The 12,308-nt window shown below is 36.4% G+C and overlaps 1 protein-coding gene across 1 annotated transcript; it reads right to left on the reverse strand.

Annotated features, from left to right (window-relative positions):
• Positions 1-296: 296 nt before the first annotated feature.
• On the reverse strand, positions 297-4,779 carry LOC100258586 (60S ribosomal protein L8-like). Its single transcript, XM_002281440.5, has 2 exons — positions 4,121-4,779; positions 297-859 (listed from the first exon to the last, which is right to left on the reverse strand). Exons 1-2 carry the CDS (start codon positions 4,558-4,560, stop codon positions 517-519), a joined length of 783 nt encoding a protein of 260 aa, XP_002281476.1. The 5' UTR covers positions 4,561-4,779; the 3' UTR covers positions 297-516.
• Positions 4,780-12,308: the final 7,529 nt, after the last annotated feature.

Here is a 12,308-nt window from a genome sequence, read left to right on the forward strand (position 1 = left end):
ATAAAACGTTGTGTAACTTTCTACTAGTAAGTCACAAGGGCACGAGTCACGACACATGGCAGAAACCAGTCTTTAACCTCAAGGCCTACAGGCTGGCAGAATCAGAATAAAACCAACACTCAGGACCTGAAGGAGACGTCTCCTAAGCCAGTCTTAGAGAACTGGATGAACAGGTTGTGCGCGGGTGAACCACACAGAAGGTAACAGATTATCATTTGCAGTGAAGACAAGCAATATTGTTTGTGGTCATTAAAGCTTTAGGGGCATACGGCATATACCAAAGCTACCATACAATGTCGCAGGGGCCAAACAAGTATCTTCACTACTAGGAATTCAACAGAAGTCAAGAATTTAAACATGATCCTTCGAATTTAATTATGCTCTCTAACATACCTTAATCCCATATCCAGATACCAAAACTTCAACATAATCATCTCACTTATCCATTGGCAAGTCAATAAAAGATGTTCTAAACCCACAACAAAAATGAGAAACAGATCAACATAACAGTGCTCTCTAAGCCTTGTCTGCTTTTGCAGCTGTAGCAGCAGCTTGACCTCGGAGACGACCAGTCCTCCTGGCCGCAATAAGACCAACCTTTTGCCCTGGAGGGGCATCACGGCGAACAGTACTGGCATGACCGATATGCTGGTGGTTACCACCACCATGGGGATGCTCCACAGGATTCATGGCAACACCACGTACCTTAGGCCAGCAGTTTCTCTTGACCCTGAACTTGTGATATGCATTTCCTGCCTTCAACATTGGCTTTTCAGTCCTACCTCCACCTGCAACTTGACCAATCATAGCTCGGCACCCACTGGGCACAATCTTCTTGGCTCCAGATGGAAGCTTGATTCTACACAAATACCACGATTTAGAGATTGATTAACAGCCACATCAAAAAATAATAATAGTTAGGCCCAGATTATAAGGTTCATGAGGATTGATAACCATGTTAAAAAGAAATTAAATATTATTAAAAGGCTGAGCCACACAGTCAGTAAACCTAGAACCATTAACACGGGCTTGCAATGCAGGAAGAAACAGTGTTCTATTATTAAGGCTTACGCCTTGAGCAGCCTTGAGGCTATAGACTTATTACAGGGTAATCAAGGCTTAAGCCTTACCTCTTGAGGCTTCTAGTCTTACGATTATAGCCTTAAGGCTACTGAAGCTTAAGCCTCAAACATTCAAAAGGTTTTAATAGATTTAGGGCCTTTATGGGTTTTGGTATACATTTTCTAAGAGGTTAGGGCCTTTATGGGCTTTTGTGTACACTTTATAAGAGGTTTAAGCCTCAATATTCATTAGTTTTAATGACTAGTGTTTTTACTAGTTTCGGTAAAGATTTATATGTTTTGCCTTGCATCCAAGACTAGGGCTAAACCTTTTAAAAAATAAGGCTTTGGCTACCAATTTACCATTGAAATGGAAAGGATAAGAAGAGATTGAGAAAAATAAATAAAGGAATCATTGGCTCTTGAGGCCTGGTTCTAGTGGTAAATGGTTGAGAGGGTTTGTAGGAGGTTTCTAGATTCAAGCCCCAATGGGAACAAAAATTTATATATCCAAAAAATAAAAGAAAAAAATTATTGGTCACTATATATTTTTTTTTTTTGATGGGTAAACACATAAGAGAATGTATTAAATAGAGAAAGGAAGCCCGGAGGGATTGCGCTTGGCCACCATAATGATTGCGCTTGTATATAATCATTACCATTAATGGATGAAAAAGAAAAGCATGTTGCCATTAACACTAATGGAGAGGATAATAGAGCAACTGGATACAATTATAATCAATTGGAGGATCTTACTAGCGATAGTGATGCCAATTTTGAAGATTATTTGACAAAGACATGAGAGAGTATAATTTTAAGAAAGAAAAAAAAAGGAATTAAATTAGAAACTATTGAAAGTGACATACAATTTATTTGATTATTATGAATTTTATGGTTGTCTAATTATTGAATTTTCATATGATTTTATTAGTATTTTTAAATTTTCTTATTTTTATTTTTATTATTATTTATATTTATTATTATTATCTTTGTTCAAGTTGATTACCTATCAAAAAAAAATTATCTTTGTTCAAGTTGAGGCTCACATCTTGTTTTGCCCCAAGGATTATGCTTTACCTAATTTGGACAGAACCCATCAAAACTGTTTTTAGCCTTATAAAACATTGGGAAGAACGTATCAGTGACGTAGCAGAATAGAGCGTGCAATGCAATTTTCGAAAAAATGCATTCTAGACATGAAATCTTGCTATAGAAATCAGTCCATGAGAATATAAACCTTATTTAGGTGCATTATTGTGGAATAAAAGCCTTCGAGGGGTAACAGCATGGTGTTCAATGTAACCATTCAAAGATGCCTAGTAGACACTAAACCTTGTGAGAGAATTCAGTCAAGAGATCATTAACTTAATATATGAGGCTTAACACCTTGAGATCTGAGACAACCAACTCAAGTTATATCAACACTCAACTGAATCTGTATAGCGATCAGAAGAAGGATAAAACAATGAAATCAAGAATGCCACAAATATAAATCATTGAGATAAAAGTTATAATAAGGTGAAGCAAATGTTAGAAAGTGTCTTGTGCCAAAGCACTGGATTTTTCATTCCTTACAATCCAGGCTACCATTTTTAACCTTCATGTCCCCTCTTTTAACCCAAAGTCATGGCCAAATCAAAACCACAAAAAAGGGACACCTAAGATCATGATCGCTAAAGCCTCGTTGCATTCATTCTTGTTAGTTTTCTTATATATCTCGGAAGGCAATTCCTTATATTTTTTTTCACCTCATGGCATTCCTCAAGGTTTATTGAATGTGCATATTTCTAATTTGGATTTCCTTGTGGCTAAATATAGGGCCAAACTCATGCAGGTTGCTTGTGCAAAGGAGGGATCAAAGCTGCCCTAAATAACAAAACAGTTTTCCAATGACCAGGGCAAACCCATCTCTAAAGCAAATGAGCTCAAATGATGCTTTTATATCTCTCACTTTAGGGAGAACATAGTAAGAATAGGTGGTATTGATTACTATTTTAGAAATTTGGCAATTGGAATAGAGTTAGAAAATGATTGGTGAAAAGCACAATTAAAAAGCTACAAAATTTGGAGGGAGGCAGGTCTACATTGAGTGCAGAACCTTTCATCGTGAAGAGAATGAAGTTTTAGGATTTGGTTAACCATAGGCTTACAGAAATGAAAAGGGCATATTAGGGGATAAACCAAATATTTTCTTACTTCCAGGCATTTGGGAAGATATTCAGACTCATTGCCCTGTTCATCACATGATTTCATTTGAAAAAAAAAAAAAAAAACTCTCAATCAACACCTAGAATGTAGAAAGAGAATAGAAAGACTAATGTCGATGCCAACACAAAGCCAGATGGAACCTAAAAACTACCACTCATTTTCTCAGTTAATCCTGACAGGGTATGGAATCTCCAAGCCATAAACAAGGTTTTCAATTTTCCAAATCCTAAATATAATCCCGGCCAATAGAATCCACATTATATTCCATGCTTCAACATAAGCAATACAGCCATAGGGTCCCAGGGCACCAAATTTTTGCAGTGCACACATACAAAAACCACTTTATCCAAATATAACACAATCATCAAAGCCCCATGGAACTGGGTTCAATTAATACAATTACAAATTGTGGAACACTTCCTAATATTTCCCACAAATCACCCGGTTTGATCAATACAATTATAAATTGTGGAACACTTCCTAATCCTTCCCACAAATCGCTCTTATCAAAAAGCCCAAGTTCAATCATGATTCATGATTACCACCTACCATTTCTATTGCTAATTTCAATCATGCAACGCAGAAATTTAATCGAATTGCACCCCAAAAGACACCATCTTTTTGATAATATAAACATCTATGTACTCCAAATTGCCAATTCAATAAGACCCTGATAAGCTAGAAAACAGTCTTACGAACACATTGACCCTAAATTCACCATTTACACATCCAAAAACAGAGTTTTAGGAAATGGTATGGATCCAAAATCATAGAATTCATACTAAAATACAAATTATTCGGCGATTTTCAACTGTTAAATTCACAAATGAAAAATCAATTTTCTTCCATACCTGGAGGTTCCATTATCAGGGTTGTGACTGACAACGATCGAATAATCCCCAGAAGCCCTAGCGAAGACCCCGCGGTCACCCACATGGTGCTCAACGTTGCACACAACGGCACCCTCGGGGATGGATCTAAGCGGCAGAACATTGCCAACAACGAGATTGGCCTTCTTGCCACAGTAGACGAACTGGCCGGTGTACATGCCCTCGGCGGCGACGAACAGCTCTTTCTGATGCTTGTACCGGAAAGGGTGGCGGAAGGTAACTCGAGCGAGTGGGGCGCCGCGACCGGGATCGTGGATGATCTCGGTGACCACACCCTTGAGGTAGCCGTTCCGCTCGCCGAAGTCCAGGCTCCGGAACCTCGCCGGACCCTTGCGGTGATGGGTGTGGGACTTGAATACGGATCCGGCACCTTTACGCTGGGCGCGGATGACCCGACCCATCTTGGTGAAGGTTTCTGGTTCTGGTTTAGCGCTAGGGTTAGGGTTTTGGAAACGGCGGAAGTCAGTGAGGGAGATGAGAGGTTTATATGGTGTGGAGCTTGTTACATAAATGGATATACATTTGAACTTTATTACCAAATTGACCTCGTTTTCATTTTTAGGGTTTGAAATTGGATTCTACGATTTTACCATGTCCTTTCGAAAAAAACTTGTCCGCTTTGAGGTGGGCTGGGCCTGACCCTTGAGCCCCTTAGATAGTGATGGGGCCTGGGCCGGGCCATGGCTGCAAATTTGGGCTGCCTTTTTAGCGGTGATACACTTAAGCTTCAACATCAACTGCAGAGCGTCCAAATTTTATTTAACCTCCGCAAAGAGAAGGGAGAATATGCCATGGAATTTAGATGGTCAATTATATAAAAATTAATTAGGTCTTAAATCAAATTTGAAGTTCAAAATACATTAAAAAAAATTAATTTGAAATATAATGAATGTATTTAAAAATTTATTTCACCTAACCTTAATAACATTCAATTACTTGAAAACTCAAATTTAGAAATTTAGGATTTATTAGGAAATTGTTTTTAAGAACAGTTTTCTATTTTTTAAAATAAAAAATATTAAAAATATATTTAATAATCAAGAATTATTTTTTATTTAAGAATAAAAGATATAATGTTTTTAAATAATATTTTTTTTGTTTTTATATTATTTTCAGATTATTTTAAAAAATAATTATATAAACACGTAAAATAATTAAAAATAAAACATTATATATAAAAACTATTTCTCAGAGTTACCAAACATGAGCTAGCTGTCACAGGATGCTTCAAATGACCCTCTCCATGGGCTTATATAAGAGGAGGGAAGCTTCTGGAGACTCCTGGAGCCATCTACACTAAGCTATTGGTGGGAAGAGTGTGGAAGGTTCTAGAAATGCCTAGAGATGTCCACATATCTCTACAGATGTCCACACATCTCTACACTATGGTGGAAGGCATGGGAGGAGTCCAAGGCTTTCTAGAGACTTCTAGGAATCTCTTGTATATTCTTGTACATAAGGTTGTACATAGAATAGGGTAGGATGTTCTAGAATATTCTTGATTTGTAAGGAACCCTCCAAGGTTCTAGAGAGTTCCCTTGGTGCCTATAAATAGGTGAGGGCCTCATTTGGCCAAGGCACCACCCAAATCACTTCCTAACCAAGCAAGTGAGCTTCCAAGCACTTGTAAAAGCTTCCTTGAGTAATAAAGAGCTTCCATTCTTTAAGGAGTTGCCTACTAAGCTTCGTAAGCTTTCGAGTCGCGAGTGTCTTAGCCTAGCAAGTTAAGCATTGGGGAACAAGGCTGACTTAGCAAGATCAAGCGTCTTGACTTGTCTAAGTGCCGCACGAGCTTAGTAAACGACTAAGTCCGTGACATAGCGCTAGCATTCAGGCTGGGCTGAGCCATTGTTCACTGTTGGAATCACAAGGCCTGAAATTCTGGAGGTTGTGGTTGCACAGTTTAACTCAAAGAGAGATTGCTAGTAGGGAAATACGTAATATGTTGACAGAAAGGGCAGCCAATTTCAACATTACTCTGGCTGATGCGTCCTTGACAAGCCTTACTTTTGGGAAGGAGCTCACTATTGCTATCGAAGCTGAATAGTGGCACCCTTGGGGCCCACTTTTTAGCTCTTGCTCAATCCGACCAGCACCTCTCTATCCCTAGGCCCCACTCCATCGTTGCCACCTTTGGTGCACCATTCTTATGTCCGCGTGATCCTTCCTCTTTGTGTAATTTTTCTCATGGAAGAAAATGTCCGGAGGTCGTGGACACGAATTTCGTGGAAATTTATTATAGGGGAGAAAAATTGTAAAATTTCAACAAAATATCACCCGATATATCGCAAAAGATGATAAATCATAGATAAATTAAAAAAATAACTTGGAACAATGGAATATCATTTATTTTTTGGCAATAAATCATTGACTTTTTGACGATTTTTCGCCTCTCCCTTCAGTGGAATCTAGTGGCCCAGATCACGCCCGCCTCCAACGGTCATCCATCCAACGCCTCAAATTGAATTTGAGTTTGATCAAATGGTTGAATTACTTTTCTAACGTTAAAATCATAATCCAATGGTCAAATTTCACCCAAATTTTGTTCAAACGGCCAAAATTATTTTTCAACAGTAAAATTATCTTTCAACGGCTATTTTGGTTCAAAATTTTTCTATAAATAACTCATTTTATATCTGTTTCATTCTTCATTGCTCCAAATTTTTATAAGGTTGCTCAATTATTCAATTATTTTAAGATATGTTTGTTTTAAATTGTGATTAATTTTGTTTTTAATTGTATTTAATTCATATATTTTCAATTAATTAGTATATTTGCAATATGGATGATTTAATATTATTTTTACATTCAATTGTAATTAATTTGTATATTTTTATTGAATTAACTTAAGTTAATTTGATTATTTAATTATAGATGGATATATTTATTTTAGATGATTATTTAATTTTATTTTCACATTCAATCTAGTTAGAATTAGATTGAACTAATTTATTTAGCTAAATTATTTAATTAATTTAATTAACATGAACTAGTATATTTGGAATATCAAATATATTCATTTTTTATAATTATTGTGATTTATTTTCACATTCAATTATAGTTTATTTTTATATTTAGTAAATATTTCATAGGATTAGATTTAAATTCAAAAAATTAACCTAGTTAAATTATGTAATTAATTTAATTAACATGAACTAGTATATTTGGAATATCAAATATGTTCATTTTTTTTTATGATTATTGTGATTTATTTTCACATTCAATTATAGTTAATTTTTATATTTAGTAAACTTTCCATAGAATTATATTTAGATTCAAAAAAGTAACTTAGCTAAATTATTTAATAAATTTAATTAATATGAACTAGTATATTTGAAATATCAAATATGTTATTTTTTATTATTATTGTGATTTATTTTCACATTCAATTATAGTTAATTCTTATATTTAGTAAATTTTTCATAAATTTAGATTTAGATTTAGATTAAAAAAAATTCATATTAAATGATTATTTAATTTTATTTTTACATTCAATTATAATTAATTAGTATATTTTGTAGATTTCTCATAGATTTAGATTTAGTAAACTAACTTAGCTAAATTATTTAATTAATTTAGCTATTAGCATAAATCAATATATTTGGAATATGCTCATTTTACATGATTATTTAATTTTCTTTTCACATTCCATTGCAACATGTTAAATTTAAATGTTTACTTAATTTTTGTTTACATTGAAATCTCATTCAAGAGATATATGCATGACATGTTAAAATTTTTAATCAATATTATCGAAGCTCATTGAGTTGGTATCAATATTGTCTCCAACAGTAAGACGGGGTTGAACCACATCGATCCTTATTTTGGCACTAAAGGGACATTGTAATGTAATGTGCACAAGTTATTGATATTTAATGAAATGAAGTATTTTATGTAACTTCATAATGAGTGTACAATTACAAAATTAACATTTTCTTATAGATCTACATGATATAATTACATCTAATATCGTAAATTATATCATACATGTGGGGATCTTCCACATGTCATTCCACGTGTCACTTCCAACTAAGCACTGTTCGGATAAGGGGGAAGCAGTGTTTGGATTCTTCCATCTAGACCATGACCAATTCATCTGGTCATAGATAGGAGGGATCATTCCCCTATGTAGACAAATAACAAGCAAAACCGAACTCCCCAAGGGGATGGAACCACCTAGTCAGCCTTCAAGGCCCACTACTTTACGAAATCATTCACATCTGGCATGGGAATGACTTATGGGACCTCCTCTAACGCTCAAGTCCATGTCAATTAATTACCGCACACAACCCCACACCTCCAACAGGTTGAAGGGACAGGCAACTGCACGGTTAAGCATTATGACATATTTTCTCATTACACCTACAACTATAATGATTGTCTTGTCACCTACAAGACAATCATCATTACAGAAAAGGTCAAAGTGCTTAGTTAGCACTACAGTGGTTTTCTCCCTAGCACTATAAGAACCCTCTTAAAGCAAAAACAAGGTACGCACGAATAAGTTGATCCATTCATTCTCTCTTTGGGGGATCCTAAACTATCTTTACCTAACTTAAGCTTCGGAGGGGTGTGCCTAGACCACCTGTCCTGACATCCTTTGAGTAAAAAATAAATTCACCTAGTCTCCCCATTATTGGGCTGGAGTTCTAAGAGGCACAACGTAGGGAGGAAGGTTGTTTAAGCCCTATTAACTTAGACGGATCTGACTTCAATTGACACTACATCAACATTGGTGCCGTCTATGGGAATGTTTAAGGATGTCAACGCCCTTTAGGAGTCGATCATCGGCCATGGGTAGCGAAGGATACTTCGACTGGCGTGAAAGTATGGAAAGACGTCAGCAAAAGAGTGAGTGATAGGTACAATCCCTACTCTGCGAGACGATGAGACTTAAAGAAGAAAATGATGTGTTGAGTGCCCAAGTATTGTCATCGGGCCCCTCTCACAGTCGACAACCCAAAAGTCAGCGAACAACCTCTAGAAAAAATGACGAGGTGTTATTTCCCAGGAACGTAAAGTTCTCTTTTGGTAGTTAGGAGATACAACCCGATGAGAAGTTTTCACTAGCTTGCCAAGTGCTGCTAGACGAAAGCTCTAACTCTACCCGCGTGTCAACAAAAATGAGGCGCAACAGGAGGTTGAAACTATCTAACACAATGCGGGTCGGATTGGGACCTCAGACACCTGGTGTGGAGAGAAGACCATGTGTAGCAGCAACCCAGGAGGTCCGACTTGGTCCCTCGGCTGCAGCGGTTATATCGGAGTGACCCTCCCACCCTCCAGCATAGCAATAAGCGAGGGTTCTAGAAGATCGAGGTCCACTCAGCTCTGTCAATCGACAATTAGATGACATACTCTCCATGCCTTTTAGCCCTCACATCATCAACCATGACCCCTCAAGGGGGTTTATGGTGCCAAAATTCACGACATATGACAGAATGAGCGATCCGTTTGACTATATCATGCACTACAGGCAGCTCATGACCCTAGACATAGGGAACGATGCACTATTATGCAAAGTCTTTCCAGCCAGCTTACATGCTCAGGGTCTCTCGTGGTTCCACCGCCTCCCAAAGAACTCTGTGAACAATTTTCGGGATCTATCAGAAACTTTTGTGGGACACTACCTATGTTTAACTCACCATAAGCAAAACAAAAGCACCATTCAAAACATCAAGATACAAGAAAATGAATCCTTAAGAGATTTCGTGAAACAGTTCGAACAGGTCGCACTCCAAGTAGAGTCCTAGTCCTATAGCATGGACGCCGTCCTACAAATCTTTAAGAAAAACATCTGTCCGAGTGCGCCGTTCTTCGAATCTCTCGCCAAGAAGCTGCTAGCAACAATGGATGACTTGTTTAGACCAGTAAACAAGTACTCCATGCTCGAGGACGACATCTGCGCGACTACCAAGCAGGTCCTAGTCACCAACCGGCTAACTAGAAACCACCATGCCGGAAGTTCTAAGCCCTCAAACCAACTGAGGCAAGCTAGTAAGGGACGTGACAACCAACAACAGTCTAGCCAAGCTAACCTAACCCCACTCAACATTTCATATGACAAACTCCTCCCCATGATCCATGACCTGTTCGATTTCAGATGGTCAAGCTAATTAAGACAGATCCGGTAAAACGAGATCGGAGGCAGAAGTATGCCTACCACAAAGATCATGGCCATACCATGGATTAGTGAAGAAGTCTCCACTACTTAGTGGAAAGACTAATCGGGGTTGGGCACATGAGACAATATGTCTGCACAGCCACATGACAAAGAGAAATGGCCCAGGGTTTGGCCGTCCAAGCCCCCACAACTTTGGTAGCTCTCAGAGTTGTCATCAACTACATTCACGGAGGCCCCGCTGATAAAAAATATAATTCCAAGTGGAAAAAGCAAAGGTTGCTTCGCGTGGACTTCGTAAGGGAACATATCAGCTTTATTCAACATAACTTGTCAGACGGGGGTGTGTGCCCTGTAGATGAGACGATTACCTTCCCTCGTTAACAAAAGTTTAGTCTTCTAAACTTGACGTACATAAATCTTCAAATAATGAGGATGCTTTTCTCTTATCTCATTTTCTAATTCCTAAGTGACCTCTTGAATATTAAGATTGCATCATTAAACCTTTATCAACTTGGCAATAATAGATTGCAATTTTTTTCGTTTTTTTTTTATCATGCACCACATAACCATAAAACCCTTAACAACCCTTCCTATGCAAGGAACTAGCCCAAAAAGCTAAGATCATACACAATGGTCTAGTCACATGTTTTCCTCAAAACTAAACTCAAGCTTACTAGAAATGTGGAAAGTCACAATTTTCCTAAAACAATTAACATAGACATAGCAGGAAACTAACAAATCTATTACCAAAATCTTGAAGGTTAGGGAATACTAAGTCAATTGACATCTTTCTATAACCAATCATCACAAGACAACCTCCAAACATTATAACTTATATTAAATGAAACCAAAATTTAAACTAATGTGTCACTCATCTATCGTCAATCTAAACCAATTCAAGTTCCTAACAAGATCATAACCTAGTGCTCCGATACTACTCTGTCACACCCTAAAACCCACTCCAAGGGTATGACGATCATTTCACACCTCAAGCCCAAAGGCTCAAAGTGGAAACGACTCAAATATTCGTATTGTAACAAGAAATTTACCAATTACCAAATTTATGTTCACAGTAATAGGACAAAATTCTAAAATCTCCAAGTATCAACTAAAAAAAAAAAACTAATACATCAACCAAAGTGTTATTGTCCAAATAACTCCAAACTCAAAATAATTCAAACGAGAATTAAGTTTTAACATCTAAACAATGTCCAAAATAAAGAGAGTTTAAAAAAATGTCCTAATATAGCCAAATTTGCCTCCTAACAAACACTCCTCGCCCCAACTGAGGTTACTTGAAAGATTATCAACAAAGGAGGATGAACTCAAAACCCAATAAAGAACATTAATACAGTTTCATAGATCAAACATTTTCAATCATGCTTACAAATAGGGGATATAACATATACCTATTTTCATAAAAACTTTTGAATTCAAAATACTAACACATTCAAAATTTTCAACAAAACTTTCTCATATCAATTTCAAAACAATTTTTCATAAAAAAGAAATCGAATACATTCAAAATATCTTTATTGTGATTATCGTATGACAAATGGTGCCCAAGGGACTTCACAATTGAGTAACTAGTTTCAAATTTGTTTCATTTAAGGTGAACAAAACCAAATGTCAACAATTATAACCCGTTGACTAGGGTCATAAGGTCAACTATTATAACCGTTGACTAGAGCCATAAAGTCAACAATTATAACTCGTTAACTAGGGTCATACAATATCAACTATTATAATCCGTTGATTAGGACCGAATATGTCAACAATTATAACTCGTTGACTAGGGTCATAGAAATCAGAGTCAAACACTTTATTTCATTAATTAAAACTTGCAAAACAAAATATCATATCTCCAAAAAATTTTATTTTTCATAAACAAAGAAAATTCTCAAATATACTTTCCATACAAAACACATATTTGATCCATGCAAAAAAGTAAAAATAATATTTTTACACATTTCAAAATACAACATAAAAAGGAAATTATTTTATTTTATAAAAATCTACGTTAAT

The sequence above is a fragment of the Vitis vinifera genome, chromosome 12, assembly GCF_030704535.1.
Source record: "Vitis vinifera cultivar Pinot Noir 40024 chromosome 12, ASM3070453v1".
NCBI classification, from domain to species: Eukaryota; Viridiplantae; Streptophyta; class Magnoliopsida; order Vitales; family Vitaceae; genus Vitis; species Vitis vinifera.

What these genes read in the sequence shown, in the direction of transcription:
- LOC100258586 (XM_002281440.5), bottom strand. Translation starts at nt 4,560, where the DNA reads ATGGGTCGGGTCATCCGCGCCCAGCGTAAAGGTGCCGGATCCGTATTC. An exon ending in CCTGATAATGGAACCTCCAG is followed by an intron (nt 860 to 4,120) that starts GTATGGAAGAAA and finishes GTATTTGTGTAG; the next exon opens with AATCAAGCTTCCATCTGGAG.